Raw genomic sequence first — 21,522 nt, forward strand, 5'->3', positions numbered from 1 at the left:
AGATACAAATTTGGTATTGCCACAATCGTATCGACCCACAGCATAAAGTTAACGTGTCATTTTCTTTTAATGAACAGTGAATTCCATAAAAATGGAAACCTAAAAAACAATGGAGGAGGCGCTGTTTTTTCTCGTTACGACCCACAAATAATTTTTATCCAGTTTCCCAGTATATTATATGGTACAATAAATGGTGTCAAGAAAACCCACAACTCATTCCACAAAAAAAACAGCCCTCATATGACTTTATTTGTGGAAAAATAAAAAAGTTAGGGATTTTTGGAAGGTGGGGAGGAAAAAGCAAAAATGAAAATCAGAAAAATTGCTGTGGCGGGAAGGGGTTAACCTGCGCTAATGGTGCGAATCAAAGGAGAGATGGGGCATCCCTGGCGTGTGCCATTGGATATTGGGAAAACTTTAGAACTAAATCTCATAATTTAGAGTTTAGACCATCGCAGAAGGAAGAGTATATATAAAGAATGAATGCCCTGAAGGAAAAAAAGAGAGAAGCCATATTTTACTAAGACTGCTCTCAGGAGGACCCAGTGTACCCTATTAAATGCTTTCTCAGCATGTAGCGAGAGGAATGTACTGGGGTCCCCGTGAGAACCCCACTACCTGAATGAGATCAATTACACGTCTTGTGGCATCTCTAGCTTGTTTATTTAGCATAAAGCCACCTGATCAGGGGAAATTAATAAGTGTATAACCGCCAACAGTCTAATGGCCATAATATTTCAAAGAATCTTAAGCTCCCCATTAGGTAACAAAATTTTTACCAGACTTATGTATACTAAATAAATTGGCCTCTAGCATTTCATTTGGGAAAGAAGCATAAATACAAGAGTAATTAAATATTATGACCAATTATTATATCCATAAACTCCTGATAGTATTTATTTATGTAGACGTCTGGACCAGGAACTCTAAATAAATGAAGAGATTTAATTGCCTTTTTTTCGTAATATTTCTATCCAGGTGGTCTTTCTGCTCTTCTGTTAAAGTCAGAAAAGCTATGGCCTCAAGGAATTTCTCAATAGAATCCTCTGATGGATGAATTAATCTTCAGTATTGCTGTCCTTGAGGTTAGCTAAATCAGTATGATAGTCAGCAAACATATCCATTACATAGTATAGTTACATAGTTACATATAGTTACATAGTTACATAGTTTGTACGGTTGAAAAAAGACACATGTCCATCAAGTTCAACCAAGGGATGGGAAAGGGGAAGTGGGATGGGAAAGGGGAAGTAAAAAATTTCTACACATAGCAGTTAATATTTTTTTGTTCTATGAAATTATCTAAGCCTTTTTTAAAGCCATCATCTGTCCCGGATGTGACCAGCTCCTGCGGTAGGCTATTCCATAGATTCACAGTTCTCACAGTAAAGAAGGCTTGTCGCCTCTGCAGGTTGAACCTTTTTTTCTCCAGACGGAGGGAGTGCCCCCTTGTTTTTTGAGGGGGTTTTACATGGAACAGGATTTCACCATATTTTTTGTATGCGCCATTCATATATTTATATAAGTTAATCATGTCCCCCCTTAGTCGTCTTTTCTCAAGGCTAAATAGGTTTAGTTCTTTTAATCTTTCCTCATAACTTAGATTCTCCATGCCCCTTATTAGCTTCGTTGCTCTTCTTTGTATTTTTTCCAACTCCAGGGCATCCTTTCTATGAACTGGAGCCCAGAACTGGACTGCATATTCTAGATGAGGCCTCACTAATGCTTTGTAAAGTGGTAATATTACATCCCTGTCCCGCGAGTCCATGCCTCTTTTGATACACGACAATATTTTGCTGGCCTTTGAAGCAGGTGATTGACACTGCATGCTGAAATTTAGTTTATGATTTACAAGTACACCCAGATCCTTCTCAACAATTGACTCCCCCAGTGTAGCTCCCCCTAGGACATATGATGCTTGCAGGTTTTTCGTACCCAGATGCATAACTTGACATTTATCTACATTAAACTTCATTTGCCAAGTGGACGCCCAAACACTTAGTTTGTTTAAATCTGCCTGCAATTCACAAACATCTTCCATAGTCTGAACTATATTGCATAGCTTGGTGTCATCTGCAAAAATAGAAATAGTGCTATTAATCCCATCCTCTATATCATTAATAAATAAGTTGAATAATAGTGGTCCCAGCACTGAACCCTGGGGTACACCACTTATAACTGGGGACCATTCAGAGTAGGAATCATTGACCACAACTCTCTGGATACGGTCCTTGAGCCAATTCTCAATCCAATTACAAACTATACTTTCTAAACCTATAGTTCTTAATTTACCCATTAGATGTCTATGAGGGACAGTGTCAAATGCCTTTGCAAAGTCCAAAAACACTATATCCACAGCGGCCCCTCTGTCTAGGCTTCTGCTTACCTCTTCATAAAAACAAATCAGGTTGGTTTGACAGCTTCTGTCCTTTGTAAAACCATGCTGGCTGTCACTTATAATACTATTTATTGTCACATAATTCTGTATATAGTCCCTCAATAGCCCCTCAAACATTTTCCCCACAATTGATGTTAAGCTTACTGGTCTATAATTACCCGGCGAAGACCTAGAGCCCTTTTTGAAAATAGGCACCACATTTGCCCTGCGCCAGTCCCTTGGCACTATACCACTCAAGAGAGACTCTCTAAATATTATGAAGAGGGGGACAGAAATAACTGAACTAAGCTCTTTAAGAACTCTAGGGTGTAACCCATCTGGTCCCGGGGCCTGTGTACATTTATTTTATTTAATTTAGCTTGGACCATATCTACATTCATCCAATTCAGTATATCAACTGATATATTAACAGCACCGGCAGCGGCTACATCAGCTGCTCCTTCTTCTGTTGTATATACAGAGCGGAAGAACCCATTTAGTAACTCTGCCTTCTCTTGATCCCCTGTGACCAACTCCCCATTACCACTATCTAAGGGTCCTACATGTTCAGACCTGGGCTTTTTTGCATTTATATGCTTGAAGAATTTTTTAGGATTTGTTTTACTATCCTTGGCCACCTGCCTTTCATTTTGTATTTTTGCTGATTTTATCCATTATTTTTGTAAATTATATATAATATCCCCTTTGGTATCATACATCTTATATATACATGGTTCTAAGTTTTCTCACCCTATGGCTTAATAATTTATTTGCCTTGTCACCCATATCAAAGAACTGTGATTTAACCCATTTTAAGTTTTTTACTATATACTTGCAATATTAAAGATTGTATATGAGAGCGAACGGAAACCAATTCTGCATGTGTATTTCCTGCGAGAGTTTTATTATGATCTTTCGCCAATGTGTTTATCAGTTTTTCAGGTAATGCAACTGCTACTCCTTTGGCTTTTTTAGCCGAAACTGGCAGCATAAACACATGCCTCTGATATAGATCTTGTGTGCACACGAGAGAACTCATTTGTATCATTTAGCTGAAAATAATCTCTTACGTAATTTTCTAGTCGTTGAGTGCTGTTTCAAAGTAATTGAGGATTCATCCTCCATAAAATACTGTTTCTCGTATATGTTAAAACATTCAAAGACAACAGAATAGGAGTATGATCTGCCCATGTTATGCAAATGCATATCTAGCAGAACAAAATCATGCCTTGACAACTTATTTCTTCACATAGCCATACCACACGGCCAATACCCAACCTGACCTGGTCCCAAATATCTCCTCCCCACCCTGTCCTGGACTAGCTACCCTTGTTACATCACTCTGCACTTTATATCCATGTTGGCTCAGGTACTGGCTGGGTGACAGGTTCACGCAGCTTTATTTATATTCTCCTTGCCAACACAGGGGGCTGGTCCCCAACATTAGCACCTTGTACCTAATGTGTGACTCCATCCTTTCCATATAGATGGTAAGCTTTTATGTCCAGGAACACCAAAAAGTTATCCCCATATGCTATAATCAGACAAGATCAAACGTATTTTAGAAAAAATACAAAATGACTTTATTGAAGACAGACAGCACAGTTGATCAAGACAGTTTAAAAATTACCACCCATAAAAACAATGTACAACAGTACACAGAGGACAGTGTTGAATATGAGGCAGGGCAATCAATGGTAGTATAACAATATCAACGACTATAAAATATTTTATAGTCGTTGATATTGTTATACTACCATTGATTGCCCTGCCTCATATTCAACACTGTCCTCTGTGTACTGTTGTACATTATTTTTATGGGTGGTAATTTTTAAACTGTTTTGATCAACTGTGCTGTCTGTCTTCAATAAAGTCATTTTGTATTTTTTCTAAAATACGTTTGATCTTGTCTGATTATAGCATATGGGGATAACTTTTTGGTGTTTCTATGCATGGGGTCCCATATATGCAACTTTATTCATTGATATATGACCTTGAATTTATCGTATTCTTTTTTGGTTTAATTTTTATGTCCAGGAACCTATTTTTTTTTTTCTCTGTTTTGATTATTTGTCATTTCACTTGTTTGTTACTTCTCCAATTGTTCAGCGCTGCAAAATATGTTAGCGCTATATAAATAAAAATGATTATTATTAATAATAATAATAATAATCGTTAACATAACTATTCCTGTTTTTAGATATTTTCTGCAGTTTTTTTCCTTATGTCTTATATACCTTTTTTTTTCTTTTTGTTAGAGACCACAGATCCCAGAGGATGAATTTAAGCTGAAGAAGGATAAAGATCAAAACAGTGCCAAATATTCCAAACCTATAGATATTATCCTAACCAGCAGTGAAAATATGGAGTTGGAGGTCCAGGTGTCAGAGCCGAAGGGAGTTGTGTCAGTTACCCCAGATGTTGTAATAGACAATCAAAATATACTACTCTCTATGCCAACAAATGGACTTAAGGACAGACATGAATCATTAGACAGTGATGTTGCAAAAGAGATAAGATATCTAGATGAAGTCCTGGAAGCTAACTGTTGTGATGCTGCAACAGACAACCCTTTCAATGGATCCCTTTCTCCTGTTGGTTCCACAGCTTCTACTTATACTATAATCGTCGATGGCTCGGGTCCTTGTGTCAATGTTACAAATGATTGTTCTACTCCTGACATGGATATAATTGCAGTGGATCGTAAGCCCCTGCCTGTTGTGGAATTAAGTGAATCTATGGAGCGCATGGAACCAATTAAAATTAATGGTTATTCCAAAGGGGCATTGAAAGAGGATCACACTGATGTATTTACATACCCAGCAAGCCCAAATTCTTCAAACAGTTCACGGAGGTCATCTAGGGATGGTGATAATGTACCAAAGGTTATTAAAAAAGAAGCAAAGTTTGAGCTTCGTGCATTCCATGAGGAAAAAAAGCCATCAAAATTATTTGAAGAGCTGAATGAGAAGGAACATTACAGGGTTAAGAAAGTGAGGCCTTCAGAGGAAGTTATTGAACTAGAAAAAGAAAGACTTGAACTGATCAAAAGTCAGGCTGTGAAAAAGAATCCCGGCATTGCAACAAAGTGGTGGAACCCACCCCAAGAAAAAACTATAGAGGAACAACTAGATTCTGATAATCTGGAATCACATCTTAGATATAAAGAGCGGAAACAAAAACAGCACCAAGGAGCGTCCCCACCGGCTTTTAAAAGCAGCCCTCCAATATTTGTACCTATAGATTCAACGTCTGTTAATAAGGAAGATATTGTTACTGAGCAAATAGACTTCTCATCTGCAAGGAAACAATTTTTGCATAAGGAAAATATAAAGCAGACCAATATCAAAGGAACACCAAAGAGATCAGTTGCACCCAATCTTTTTTCAGTGAAGCCCTTCTATAAAGTCAACCTAACCAATAAACCTCAATCATCTGTCATGGTCACTAATCCATCAAGTTCATGTGTTGAAATGGTCAGACCTGATGAGATTTCATTGTTGAAAGTGGAAAAGGTGGACTGCAGTTCCGAGGACTTGTCTTCAGCAGAGATATCAAGGAAAACATCAGCAGAAGAACCCGATTTTGAAAGTGCCACACCAACATTTACATTACTAAAAGATGACGACATTGATATTTCGGAGCGTTTTGTAAAATCTGTTACCGTGTCTTCTTTGCCAGAGGAGCTGGACTCCGGTTTAGATGATTTGTCTGTTAAATCTCAGGACACTACAGTCATGGAAACACTTTCAAATGATTTTAGTATGGACAATATTAGTGACAGTGGTGCGTCAAATGAAACTATTAATACCCTAAATGAACATTCACTGGGAGAATTTTCACAGCCCCAAACACCCCTGAAGGACACCCCTTCTGACTACTCAGTGGAAGGGGTCTCCAAATCATTTAGCGATCAAGGTTTCTATTCTCCATCCTCCATGCTGAATGACTCTGTTCTTTCAGACGATCAGTTAGAATACCAAGCTGGTATATTTGTACATAACGTAATCCAGCAAGCTCTCGCTGAAAAATCTGGATTGACAGACTATGGAAAACAAGAACATTTAACAGAGAAAATGGATGAAACCAAAGAGAACCTGGAAGAACAGAAAGTAATAGTAAGTGATACTACAAGACCACTAAGCCCAGAGAGGAAGAATGACACAATATTTGAGCCACCTCAGGTTTCTTCACCAGTGCTAGAGACCAGAGGAGTTACAGTGACACCAAAGATTCTAGCGCAACTTGAAACCCGTCAAGCTCTTGAACCTTTATCTATTCCATCTGTAATGGATGAAGATCCATTTGAAGAAATTAAGCATGAAAGTTACTTCAGCAAGTACTCCCAAGCTGCTGAATTAAGAAGCACTGCATCCATCTTGGCAACACAAGAACCAGAGATAACAGTTGGACCTTTTAAACTGAGATCAAAGAAGCAGAGAACACTATCAATGATTGAAGAAGAGATAAGAGCTGCACAAGAAAGGGAACAAGAATTGAAAAAGCAGAGACAGAGACAAAGCTTGCAAGGTCCGCTAAGTCCATCAAGCAGAAATGCACCTGTAATGTCAACAAGAACCGCGTCCTACAAAACAGTACCAGGTAAGCATTCATGATACCTTGTTACAATCTCTACCTTGAACCATTACCCGTGATTCAAAACTCACTGTCCTCCAGCTTTTTTTTTTTTATTGTGGTGACTTTGTAAAAATGCAATAATGTTCACAGCCATCAAATTATGTAAGTGTATGGGATATACATTGTACTAGGCAGAATGAGACATGCTTGAGAATCTGGTTTAGAAAAGAGATAGTCCCCATTATGCTATAAGAAGTTTGTAATTGAAATTTCAAAATATAATATTATTATGGAAATTGGATCATTCAATCGATCAGTCAAGAATAACCTGCAGGGCCTAACTTCCAAAACAGTAGTGGGGGAAATTTATTAAGCCCTCCCCCACTTGACACATTTTGGGCTTAGCGGAGCCGGCGGGGCCACAGCTGTCTGAAAATGTATTATAATTCACTCCAATAACTGGCGTAAATTGTAGCGCAAATCTACTCCAGCTCATAGCTGGAGTAGATTTGGTTTTCTGGTACACAAACAGCCAGAGATGCACCTAATTCGTTGACAGGCATGCTGCCGACATGGATGATTATATAGCCTGCATAAAAAATGTGATCAGGCAACTTACGAGCGTTTTCTTGATTGACGGCTAATCGATGCCCTCGTTACACTAATCGAGAATAAGCGTTTGCAAGATCGCTTGTTTGGTTGATTATTGGCCTATGTAAATGGACCTTTACTTACCAATGATTTATTTATATTTCTTATGGAAAATTCTTTGTACATAGCCTATACAGCATCACGCAAAGCCTCTTGTTTCATATTACAGAGCTGTTGGCACTTCATGCGCTGGCATATGGTGCCAGCATATGGCACTGCATTCTTCTCCTAAAGCAATGGTACTAGTGGAGAATACCACTGTAATACACCCATTCAATGGAGCATGGTAAGATTTTTTTCCCTCACAGATTCCATGAGAAAAGAACTTCGTATGTCTCCATATGAAATCAGAGGTACAGCATGAAATCAGAGGTACAGAGGATCCGTAAAACTATAGTTGGCAACATTTGAAACATTTTTCCAGACACACTTAAACCAGTGTAGATAGTGCCACTCTCATTGCTTCTTGTAGCTGGTACTCCACACTTCTCCTAGTAGATAATGCCACGCACTGCTCCCTGTAGATATTGACACACACTGCTTCCTGTAGATAATGCCACAGTGCCCGCTGTAGTGCCACATACCCCCCTGTGGATCGTGCCATAGTGCCACACAACTCCTTTTTAGATAGTGCCATAGTGCCCTCTGTAGATAATGCCACAGTGCCCTCTGTAGATAGTGCCATACACCCACTGTAGATAAAGGCACACAGTCCCCCTGTAGATGGTGACACTCAGTCCCCCTGTAGATGGTGACACTCAGCCCCCCTGTAGATGGTGACACACAGCGCCCTGTAGATGGTGACACACAGCGCCCTGTAGATGGTGACACACATTCCTCCTGTAGATGGTGCCACGCAGCCCCCCTGTAGGTGGTGCCACAGTGCCCTCTGTAGATAATAGCACAGTGTACTCTGTATGTAATGCCACAGTGACCTCTGTACATAATGCCACAGTGCGCTCTGTAGATAGTGCCCCACAGCCCACTGTAGATAGTACCCCATTATAGATAGCGCCACACACCCCTTGTAGATAGCGCCACACATACGACCCTGTAGATAGTGCCACACACACACACCCTTGTGGATAATGGCACACACATCCCCTTGTGGATAGTGCCACACACACACCCTTGTGGATAGCGCTACACACACCCTAACCTGTAGATAGCGCTAACAGGGCTCCCTCTAGGAGTGCAATCCCCGGCCAGAGTGATGCCGACGTTCTGGCTGGCAATTTCTCTCCTTGAGGAGCCCCTGATGTCACTGTCCATATATGAACAGTGATGTCAGGGGCTACCTCTAGGAGCGGAATACCTGGCCAGAGCGTCGACAATGCTCTGGATGGGGATTCCGCTCCAGAAGGATCCCCTGACATCACTGTCCAATGCTCTGGATGGGGATTCCGCTCCAGAAAGAGCCCCTGACATCACTGTCCATATATGGATAGTGACATCAGGTACTTCTCCAGGAGCGGATACCCTGGCCAGAGTGTTGGCAAGGCTCTGACCGAGGATTTCGCTCCAGGAGGAGTGAATGGCAGAGCAGGGAGGGGATAGTTTTCTGCTCTGCCATGGTATTCAATTGTATCTGCGTCCTGAGGATGCAAATACATTTGAATTTGGCAGTTACCGGGGCAGTAATTTTCCAGGACCGTCTCTGTAAATTCGGGACAGCCCCGGCAAATTCGGGACTGTTGGCAACTGTATAAAATGGCTGTGTACATGAGCCACAGTAGTGATTTGTTTAACACATATACTATGTTAAGGAGAATCACAATGTAAAATATACATTAAAGTGTAGCTAAACGTTTGACAAACTTCTGACATATCATAGTGACATGTCAGAAGTTTTCATTGGTGGGGGTCCGAGCACTGAGACCCCCACCGATCACTAAAACGAAGCGGCAGAAGCGTTCGTGTGAGCGCTCAGCCACTTTGTATCTGTTCAGGTTTTTCCGGAAATCAATGTATCGGACTAGGGGCTCAATAGAAAGTCTAAGGGTATGTTCACACGGCAGCGTCCGTAACGGCTGAAATTACGGTGCTGTTTTCAGGAGAAAATAGCACCGTAATTTCAGCCGTAATGGCATGTTGAGACGCTATTTCGCTGCGTCCATTACGGACGTAAATGGAGCTGTTTTTCCATGGAGTCAATGGAAAACGGCTCCATTTACGTCTGAAGAAGTGACAGGCACTTCTTTGATGCGGACGTCTTTTTTACGCCCCGCCTTTTGACAGCGAGGCGTAAAAAAAATGACCGTCTGCACAGAACATCGTAAGACCCATTCTAATGAATGGGCAGATGTTTGCCGACGCTTTGGAGCCGCTATTTCGGACGTAATTCGGGGCAAAAAACGACCGAATTACGTCCGTAAATAGTGTGTGTGAACATACCCTAACTGTAAAGGATCTGCCAGACACAGCTTCTGTGTCGACGCCCGTGGTTAATCAGTCTGCATCTGTGCCTAGGTCTGATAGAGTGACTCCATCTGCCACCACTCAGGCTGGGAGGCTGAGGAGTGGGAGAGTCTATCGCGGCCTGGCCAGACGGTTCTAGCTCCCGCCCTCGGTCTATTTATACCTTCAGTTGTTGCTTGTCCTTTGCCTGTGATTCTATCTTGTTTCCTGGCTCTGCTGCTCCTGCTATTATTATTTGACCTTGCTTCATTTTGACCCTGGCTTTACTACTACGCACCTGCTCTGCATTTGATACCTCGTACACTCCTGGTTTGACTCGGCTCGTTCACTACTCCTGTAGCTCACGGTGTTGCCGTGGGCAACTGTCCCATTTCCCTTAGCTTCTGTGTACCCTTGTCTGTTTGTCTGTCGTGCACATATTGAGCGTAGGGACCGTCGCCCAGTTGTACGCCGTCGCCTAGGACAGGCCGCGCAAGTAGGCAGGGACTGAGTGGCGAGTAGATTAGGGCTCACCTGTCTGTCTCTCTACCCCGACATTACACTAACAGTGCCAAGTCTAACAGTACTCCGATACATTGGCTTTAAGAAAAAGCCGAACAGAAACAAAGCATCTGAGCGCTCACACAAGCGCTTCTGCCGCTGTGTTTTAGCGATTGGTGGGGGTCTCAGTGCTCGGACCCCCACCAATCAAAACTTCTGACATGTCACTATGACATGTCAGAAGTTTGTTAAACGTTTAGCTACACTTTAACTACTTTATCATTATATATTCATAAGTATTGATGGCAATATTTTATGCAGATGTTTCCCATGAAAGCGTTGAATCTACAGCATTTTATTTCATCCTCTAGCTGGGTACATGCCATCTGTTGGAAATTACAAACCATTTAGCTCACTGTGAAAGAGTGCACAAAATAATAGCATGTTATGTACATAAGTATTGTCAGCTAAATCTCCTCTCAATACAGGCTTTTCTACAAAGCTCTGGTGGATAAGCTCACATTGAACTAATGTGATGGGGGAAAAACAGCCATCAACAAAATGTGAAGCCAGTCTTCTAGTGCCAAGTATATTCTCTATGAGTCCAGTTAATCTAGGATTATTGTTCATTAATACTGGCAGCTTCACAATTGCAGGGAATACCTTGGCCATAGTAAATAATAACAGGCTTTACTATGAATGATTAATCATTTTACAAGCGGTGTTTGGTAAACCTTGCTATTTATGAAGTCCCTGTATCCCAGAGGATATGTACTGTATGTTTGACCCAATGTGTCAATACAACACCTGCTTTATACAAAGCACCTCTTGCCTTAACATGTTCTTGATCTAAATGACAATGCCACCTCAGTGCCAACTAAATTTGCTGCCTCCATTTGCCCCTTTAGTTTATTTTTCATCAGAAATGAGAAAAGTCACAAAATGTAATCTCTTCGCGTAACTGCACGTCCTGGTGTGTGTGGGGGGTGAAGTATGGAGCATGTTCACACACTGAGCCCGATAAATACGCTGCGGGTCCCAGCTGTGTATTACAGCTGACACCTTGGACTAATGGCCAGGAACAGCGATCGTTCTGTTCCTAACCATTTAACCACTTAGATGCCGCGGTCAATAGTGTCCGCGGCATCTTAGCCGTTAGAAAGAGGGGGAGGCCCCCTCCAACAGCCCAGCGGTTCCCCCGCGACGCGATCGCGGGGTGCCGATGGTTGTCATGGCAGGTTGGGGGCTTAATGAAGGACCCCAGGTCTGCCTTCTTTCTGCCTATATATTAAATGCTAAAAAAACAAAACTTTTTCTATTTTTCCTCTAAGATAATGTAAAAAATAAAAATTAACAAAATTGGTATTGCCCTGTCCGTAAAAGTCTGAAGAATTACAATATAACATTTAACTCGCACGGTGAACGCCGTAAAAAAAAGCATATATCCACGATAATAAAATCAATGAGGCAGTTCCGCCTTAGCGTGGTTGGTATACTGTACAGTTCGTTATTTTGACGCTTACCCCCACTTATGATGTTCCAAATATAGTAGTGAAATGATATAATCTTACAGTGTACAAATAACCATACCATACAGAGCTTCAATAACATTGCCCAATGATTAATGTAGCTGCTTTTTTGTGTGGCTGCTATTACATAGGTTCATGCACCAACGGTTGGATGAGGAGTGGAAGCTCTGGGTTTCCAGGCCATCAAGGTCAGTGGAGCCCCTTCCATTGTGATAATTGATACGCCCTGTGCCACTGCACAGGTCACATACCCCTAAGTCCAACCCTTCACAGAGGTTGCTTTTACCTAATACATAACCATTAGTAATTATGAAGATAAAATCATCATGACCAAGATTCCAATCCTCATGGTATTCAGTACTGGTGAGAAGGAAGAGGAGTACCCTATCAGAGTGCCAGACAAATACTGTACATCTCAGTAACATGCCATAGTAAGTTACAATATGCCTCAATAAGGACTGTAGACTACTATTAAGTCCTGTATTTAGTCCTGTGTACCCATACAAACAATAAAGATGGCACTGCACTGGTGTGTGACCAGCTTCAGCACCATCTGTATTGTTTGTGTTGTTGCCAATCCCTTCTCTCTTCTTAACTCACTGAAACCACACTGACCACTGGGGATCACATCACGACTGATCCTGTACTTATGGCCCAATATGGCTACTTAGGGGTAAGGTATCCCGTGCTTCTTTATTCAGTGGTAGTTCTTAAGGCTTAATAGGCACAAAGGTAACAGCCAACAGTCTATATTGCGGCATAAAGCTGTGAGTGTATCAGGAAGCATTTAAAGAGGCTCTGTCACCAGATTTTGCAACCCTTATCTCCTATTGCAGCAGATCGGCGCTGCAATGTAGATTACAGTAACGTTTTTATTTTTTTAAAACTAGCATTTTTGGCCAAGTTATGACCATTTTTGTATTTATGCAAATGAGGCTTGCAAAAGTACAACTGGGCGTGTATTATGTGCGTACAACAGGGCGTTTTTACTTATTTTACTAGCTGGGCGTTCTGACGAGAAGTATCATCCACTTCTCTTCAGAACGCCCAGCTTCTGGCAGTGCACAGACACACAGCGTGTTCTCGAGAGATCACGCTGTGACGTCACTCACAGGTCCTGCATCGTGTCGGACGAGCGAGGACACATCGGCACCAGAGGCTACAGTTGATTCTGCAGCAGCATCGGCGTTTGCAGGTAAGTCGATGTAGCTACTTACCTGCAAACGCTGATGCTGCTGCAGAATCAACTGTAGCCTCTGGTGCCAATGTGTCCTCGCTCGTCTGACACGATGCAGGTCCTGGGGAAGTGACGTCACAGCGTGATCTTCCAGAAGCTGGGCGTTCTGAAGAGAAGTGGATGATACTTCTCGTCAGAACGCCCAGTTAGTAAAAGAAGTAAACACGCCCCGATGTACGCACATAATACACGCCCAGTTGGACTTTTACTTTAAACACGCCCAGTTGTACTTTTGCAAGCCTCATTTGCATAAATACAAAAATGGTCATAACTTGGCCAAAAATGCTAGTTTTTTTAAAATAAAAACGTTACTGTAATCTACATTGCAGCGCCGATCTGCTGCAATAGCAGATAGGGGTTGCAAAATCTGGTGACAGAGCCTCTTTAAGCACCTTATTTCATCATTGCATATTTATCAGTGCTAGATTATTAATATTATTATTATTAATAATAATAATTTAAAAAAAGTATTATTATGATTACAATTATTGTTATTAATATTATTATATATTAGAATTTCTGGCTTGGGTAACATTGTCCCTTTATGCAAGGCCGACGTCAGCACCTGGCGAACCCGGGAAAGTGCCAGGGCCCACTACCCTTCAGGGGGCCCACTCGGCCGCCGGGTGCTGCCGCTGCCGTCATGGCTCCTCCATAACGGCAGCTAAGGGGCCCGCAATATGAGGGGGCCCGTGCCGCCCGCCATACCAGTGTCACTTTTAGCAGCCGCTATGGCCGCTACAGCAGTAGCGACGCCTCATTCAATAGTATTTGCGTCCTTAGGACGCAGATACTATTGAACGCTATGGCAGATCAGGGAGGTAGCACCTTACTCTGCCATTTACTAGGTTACAGACTCCCAGGCAGAGGGCTAATAGCGCTCTGCCCGGGACTCTGGCTCTGGGGTTGACCCTGACATATATGGACAGTGATGCCAGGAGGAGAGAAGGAGTACCAGGCAGAGCGCTATAAGTGGCTCTGCTCCGGCACTCCATCTCTGGGGAAGCCCTTGACATCACTGTTCATATATTTACATATATATGTATGTATATATATATATATAGCACTACCTATAGGGAGGGGGCTGTGTGCATTACCAGGGAGGCGGCTGTGTGGCACTACCTGGGATAGGGGTTGTGTGGCACTACTTTGGAGGAGGGGCTGTGTGGCACTACCTGGGAGGGGGCTACGTGGCACTATCTACAGCACTAAAATTATGGGGGTACAAACTGGGGGCCTAACTTCTTTATGGAGGCATAAACAGGGCCTAACTTCTATATGGGGGAACAAAGTGATGTTTTCTGCCATTTTACTGCCGCTGTAAGTTCCCCCACAAAGAGTCCCACTAAGTCTGTGTCGCCCAGAGGCCCACATAAACCTGGAGCCGGCGCTGCCTTTATGTCTGAATTATTTATCTTTCTTATAGGGTTATTCCCATCTAGAATATGGCGTCACTTTATGATGAGTAGGGTCCAACCTCTGGGACGTCAATCAATCCTGATAATAAAGGGGCCGTAGCATTGATTTAGCTTTGCATCCCCTTTGGAGTTTTTCCTGCACAGTGGCGCTCCCATCCACTCGTCTGTGCGAGAAATGCAGCTAGACCCATTCACTTGATATGCCATCACTGTATAAGATGGGAATATCCCTTTAACAGGGTTGTCTCAAGAAGACAACCCCATTTTAAAATGAAACCAGCCTGACGTTCAGCTTACATTGCTAGGGGAAGCTGAAGCCAACCATACATATCCCTGCAGCAGGTCCTGCTTTAAAAGCTGCGGCTGCTTCATGGAAAAAGAATGGCCGACCATGTAATGCATGGGCAGGCCGGGTGCACCAGACCCTTCTCTATGATGTCTATTTGCTCACTTAGGACATATCAAAAGGGTTGTCTTCATGTGTCAACCCATTTAATGATACATGTTTCTTATTAGCCCTGTGGCCTACAGTGCTAAAGATATAATAAACTGCTATTATTTCCATAAAGCATAAAGGATGTGTTAAAGGTGTAAGTGTTGCACTTTACTTTATTCTCTTGCTTAGATGTATAGCAGTCACTATCAAGTCACATAGAATTGTCATCTTTGGCCAAACTTTAACCCCTTAATGACCGCCGATACGCCTTTTCACGGCGGTCATTGATGGGCTTTATTCTAGACCACCGCCTTTTCACGGCGGCCTAATCAACGTCCTGCACGGGTCTCCAGTGCAGGCTGGAGGCGGGGCTCGGCTGTCTGATGACAGCCGGCCTTCTGCTCCAACGGTAGCGATTAAAGTTTACTTAGAATGCGGCCGTTTAACCCCTCAAATGCCGCGGTCATTAGCGACCGCTGCATTTGAGTTGTTTACAGAGGGAGGGAGCTCCCTCTGTCACCCATCGGCGGCCCGCAAATGCAATTGCGGGCATCTGATGGGGTGCCATGGCAGCCGGGGGCCTAACAAAGGAATGTCCTAATAGATGCCTGTCAGTTTTACTCTGACAGGCAATAATTCTCTGGTTTACGAAGTATACCAAAGCATTATATCTGCAATCTAAAGATCGCACAGTGAAGTCTCCTAGTGAGACTGAAAAAATAATTAATAAAAAGATACACATAAAAAAAAAGAAAACATTTTTTTGGGCATAAAAAAATGGTTTGATTTAGTAAAAGTGTAAAAATAAAATAAAAACTACACATATATGGTATCCCCGCAATCATAATGACCCAAAAAATAAAGTTAGTATATTATTTAAACCGCAAGGTGAACGTCGTAAAAACGCAAAAACCAACGGCAAAATTGCTATTTTTTCTCATTCCCCGACAAAAAAATAACTCCAAATTGGTAGCAATGAAGTCCCGCAAAAAACAAGCCCTCATATGGCGACATTGACGGAAAAATAAAAAAGTTACGGCTCTTGGAAAGCGGCGATGCAAAATAAAATTATTTTAGTTCAAAAGTGTTTTTATTCTGCAAAAGTAGTAAAACATTAAAAAAAAATATACATATGTGGTATTGCCGTAATCGTACCGACCCATAAAATAAAGGTAAAGGTTACTTACGCCGCACAGTAAACGGCGTAAATGTAAAACGCAAAGAAGAATGGCTAAATTGCTGGGGTTTTTTTTATATCGCCCGCCCCAAAAAAAAGTTAATAATAGTTAATAAAAAAATTCTATATACCCCAAAACAGTGCCATTGAAAAATAAAACTCATCCCGCAAAAAACAAGTCCTCATACAGCCATGTCCACGTGAGAATAAAAAAGTTATAGCTCTTTGAATGTGACGATGGAAAAACTAAAAAATTGCTTGGTCATTAGGGCCCAGAATGCATGAGGGGAAGAAGGGGTTAATTTATTGTATTAATGTTATGTTTTAGAGGATATAAACAAACCTAGTGATATTATCTACCCACTGTCAAATAAAAACTTAGCCTGAATACTCTAGTAGTAAGTACTGTAGTTACTTTCATGTTAGTAGGGTGACACCTAGTGGAAATTTTGTTATTTAAGTGAAGAAAAAGAATTTGTATGAAGTTAAAGTAGTAAAAACAAACAACAACAATGTAGCAACACTTTCTACGAAAAAACAACAGTGATTGCATTATTTCCATTCCAATTGCAGCACTTTACATTCAGGACACTGGATTTGATTGGCCTAATTAGAGAATGCTTTTGCTATTCATGACATATAAATGGCCACTACTATGTGAAGATTACATTTCAGAGGTGCCCATGTTATTGGTTTACAGGTTTATTACTTTTTAGTTTGAAATAAACATTCATTTTGTTAAAATGTTTTTCAAAATGGTCTTCGCTGTGCTGGAAATGTTGTAAATATTTGATATGCATAATGCATGGGAATTCACAATCTTACAAACCCAGTAGTAGATATTTGGGCAGAGCCGCAGAGATAACACATTCTTTGACTACTTTGTTAGGAAGCAATGCTGTCAATGTTACTGTAATTGGTGACGTTCGCAGCTATCAGAGCTCCACTTATCACACATTGATGGCATATCCTAGGGATCCAACCCCTTTGAAGGAGTTGTCTCAGAATCGGCAATTATTACCAATTCACCGGATAGGTGATAATTGTCTGATCGCTGGGGGCCTCACTACTAAAACCCCTTACCGATTGCAAGAACAGGGGTCCCGGACCCCCATATTCTCCTCACTTCACCACCCGCAGTGAAGAGGAGCTTGAATGAAGTGGCGATTAAACATGCGCCCGCTGCTCCATTCAATGTCCATTCAAGGACAGACGAAAACAGCCGAGGAATCTGCAATTATTACCGATTTTGTAAGTTTGCCCACTGTCAAAGTCATGAACAGTGTAGAATTTTTAGGTTAGGTTAATTTTACCAGTGAGAGATAGATTATATAAAGAAAAAAACAGAAAATCACATTGTCAAAATTATATATATTTATTTGCATTGTGCACAGAGAAATAAGTATTTGATCCCCTACCAACCATTAAGAGTTCAGCCTCCTCCAGACCAGTTACACGCTCCAAATCAACTTGGTGCCTGCATTAAAGACAGCTGTCTTATATGGTCACCTGTATAAAAGACTCCTGTCCACAGACTCAATTAATCAGTCTGACTCTAACCTCTACAACATGGACAAGACCAAAGAGCTTTCTAAGGATGTCAGGGACAAGATCATAGACCTGCACAAGGCTGGAATGGGCTACAAAACCATAAGTAAGACGCTGGGTGAGAAGGAGACAACTGTTGGTGCAATAGTAAGAAAATGGAAGACATACAAAATGACTGTCAATCAACATCGATCTGGGGCTCCATGCAAAATCTCACCTCGTGGGGTATCCTTGATCCTTAGGAAGGTGAGAGCTCAGCCGAAAACTACACGGGGGGAACTTGTTAATGATCACAAGGCAGCTGAGATCACAGTCACCAAGAAAACCATTGGTAACACATTACGCCGTAATGGATTAAAATCCTGCAGTGCCCGCAAGGTCCCCCTGCTCAAGAAGGCCCATGTACAGGCCCGTCTGAAGTTTGCAAATGAACATCTGGATGATTCTGAGAGTGATTGGGAGAAGGTGCTGTGGTCAGATGAGACTAAAATTGAGCTCTTTGGCATTAATTCAACTCGCCGTGTTTGGAGGAAGAGAAATGCTGCCTATGACCCAAAGAACACCGTCCCCACTGTCAAGCATGGAGGTGGAAACATTATGTTTTGGGGGTGTTTCTCTGCTAAGGGCACAGGACTACTTCACTGCATCAATGGGAGAATGGATGGAGCCATGTACCGTCAAATCCTGAGTGACAACCTCCTTCCCTCCACCAGGACATTAAAAATGGCTCGTGGCTGGGTCTTCCAGCATGACAATGACCCGCAACATACAGCCAAGGCAACAAAGGAGTGGCTCAAAAAGAAGCACATTAAGGTCATGGAGTGGCCTAGCCAATCTCCAGACCTTAATCCCATCGAAAACTGGGAGGGAGCTGAAGATCCGAGTTGCCAAGCGACAGCCTCAAAATCTTAATGATTTACAGATGATCTGCAAAGAGGAGTGGGCCAAAATTCCATCTAACATGTGTGCAAACCTCATCATGAACTACAAAAAACGTCTGACTGCTGTGCTTGCCATCAAGGGTTTTGCCACCAAGTATTAAGTCTTGTTTGCCAAAGGGATCAAATACTTATTTCTCTGTGCACAATGCAAATAAATATATATAATTTTGACAATGTGATATTTTTTTTCTTTTTTTATATATATAATCCATCTCTCACTGGTAAAATTAACCTAGCCTAAAAATTCTAGACTGTTCATGTCTTTGACAGTGGGCAAACTTACAAAATCAGCAAGGCATCAAATACTTATTTCCTTCACTGTATATATATACATATATATTTACTGTAGCAGACACTGCATGAGTCACCTAAATCTTGGGGTTGTGGTTTAAACCCTTCCACAAAGAACTTTCTGTGGATGTTTATTCAGACCTCAGATGATACAACGCAGTACTATGTGCATTTTCTGAGTGCATAAAGTATTTCCTAGCAGTAAATGAATCACTGTCCCAACTGCCCATGTAACCAGTAATAGTGAATGGTAAGTAGGACAATATTCCAGGCTACTTGTTCAAGGCTTTGTAGTTTGTTTTTTTTTAGGCTGGAATCACACATGCAATTTTTGATGCACTTTTTGAGCCAAAGCCAGATGTGGATCCAATAGGGAGGATATGTATGTCTTTCCTATGTACTTCACGTTCTTTTGGATCCTCTTCTTGCTTTGGCTTATAAAAGCTGATGTGTCTCATAGACTTGTATTGAGAGACTAATCTCTGGTGCTTATACAGCAGCTGCTGCAGGATTACGGTGGTCAGAGTGGAAATCAAGTGACCCAAAGGCGGCTCAGAAACAGAGTGGCTAACTGTCAAATAAAGTGCCCGGAAAGCCAATACACCTCACTACCTTTCACTGAATCATATTTTCAAAGGGGTGGATTTCTAATTTTTTTTTTGCCGGATTGCTTCTTTAATACCTGATAATACATGTAACACTCCTTTTATTTTCCAGGTAAAATAGAGAAAGTTAAATCTCCAACTTCACCAAAAGCAGAAAGCTTCCCTGTACAAACTGATCTTCAACTAGAAGATCCTACAGGATCCCAACGTCCTAAAAATCTTATGCAAACACTTATGGATGATTATGAGAGCCAAAAAAGTAAGAGACGTGACCGCATGGATGATTCTAGTGTAAGTTTTCCTTTACGCTTTTGTGTAACTTTCCTGCAGATCTTTATAACACATACTAATCTTTACATAATCATATGTTAAATTGAGAAAACAATAGACCACGTAATGTAATTCATGTACTATTTGATCCTTTATTTACTGCAGGGGCGGACTGACTATTTGTGCATTAGGGCAGTGCCCATGAACCCATGGCCTGAGGGGGCTGATACTCCATTATTCAGAGCACTATTTAGGGACTGCAAAAAAAAAAAAAAAAAAGAAATACAAGTAATAGGTGCTCCTAAAATGAATTTTATTAACCCCACTGTAACTTTAATGCCGTTGGGTCAGATCACTCTCAGTCCGCCTCTGATCTACTGTAACATCTTTATCCATGTTTCTATTGTTAGAACTGTTTTGAATGTTTCAGCCCACATTCACAGATCTCCTTTTTTATATACTTGTTGACTTGATGCCATTCTAGTATCCATGCTAATATTTTGTTCAGGAAGCTTTATTTTCTCATTGCTGGCGCTTTAATCTTCGTACATTTCATCTTCTTTGACCACCACCATCATCATCATCATCATGCGCTTGTTTTAGAAAGGTCATAAACCATACTCCTATACAATAATACAGAGAAAGTAAATCTATTGCCTAGAACAACCAATTAGCTGACAGCTGTCATTTTTCTGGTGTATTATTTATTTCATTTTCCATTGCTTATACGGTGCTAATATATTGAACAGAGATTTTTGCAGTATGCAGTATGTTTTTTACAGAATGTCCTTTGTCTTCAGCCTGCCTCACGGCGACACCATATGGCGGCACACAGAGTCATTATTTTGTGTAGTGCCGATCCCTGTCCATTCCCATGGCTTTGCCATTTCAATAAACCCTTTGATTGGAATTCCTTGTATAACATTGACTCAAATGAGAACAGAAGTTTCCAAGTGTTTTATACTTTTTGCAGATGTGTAGCTAGGTTCACCTGCTACCGGGGCAAAGATTTAGATTGCCCCGCCCCCAACTTATTTCCCGACATCTCCTTCCCCCTCGCCATGTCTGCTTTCTCTACCAATTAATGAGGTGTAATTTTTTTTCTCTATTTTTTTAATGTAACTCGAGCTTAAAGCCATTTCTACATTTTACAAGCGATATAGTTCTATAAGGGAGTTAACATAAAAATAAATTAAAAGAAAATAAATTAAAGAGGCCACACACATCCCCCTTCTAGCTAACTGCACACAGAGACCCACTTTTAAATAGCGCCACCCGCCCATTGTAGATAGTGCCATGCACAGCCCCCCCTTGTAGATAGCTCCACACAGACCCCCTTGTAGATAGCTCCACACAGCCCCCGTTGTAGATAGCTCCACACAGCCCCCCTTGTAGATTGCGCCACACAGCCCCCCTTGTAGATGGTGCCACACAACTCCCCTTGTAAATAGCGCCACACAGCCCCCCTTATAAATAGCGCCACACAGCTCCCCCTTGTAGATAGCTCCACACAGCCCCCGTTGTAGATAGCGCCACACAGCCCCCTTCTAGATAGCTACACAGAGC

General features: G+C 41.6%; 1 protein-coding gene across 8 annotated transcripts in view; it reads left to right on the forward strand.

Moving 5' to 3' along the window:
* PALM2AKAP2 (PALM2 and AKAP2 fusion) overlaps positions 1-21,522 on the forward strand; it is a 399,528-nt gene that overhangs the window by 363,284 nt on the left and 14,722 nt on the right. For 6 of the 8 annotated variants that reach the window (XM_075825567.1, XM_075825572.1, XM_075825568.1 and 3 more), the window contains 2 exons: positions 4,636-6,979; positions 19,799-19,977. In XM_075825567.1, coding sequence (XP_075681682.1) covers positions 4,636-6,979; positions 19,799-19,977 — 2,523 coding nt within the window. The remainder of the gene's footprint in view (positions 1-4,635; positions 6,980-19,798; positions 19,978-21,522) is intronic. The other 2 variants (XM_075825570.1, XM_075825571.1) reach the window with 1 other exon arrangement.

The sequence above is a fragment of the Rhinoderma darwinii genome, chromosome 1, assembly GCF_050947455.1.
Source record: "Rhinoderma darwinii isolate aRhiDar2 chromosome 1, aRhiDar2.hap1, whole genome shotgun sequence".
Lineage (NCBI taxonomy): Eukaryota > Metazoa > Chordata > Amphibia > Anura > Rhinodermatidae > Rhinoderma > Rhinoderma darwinii.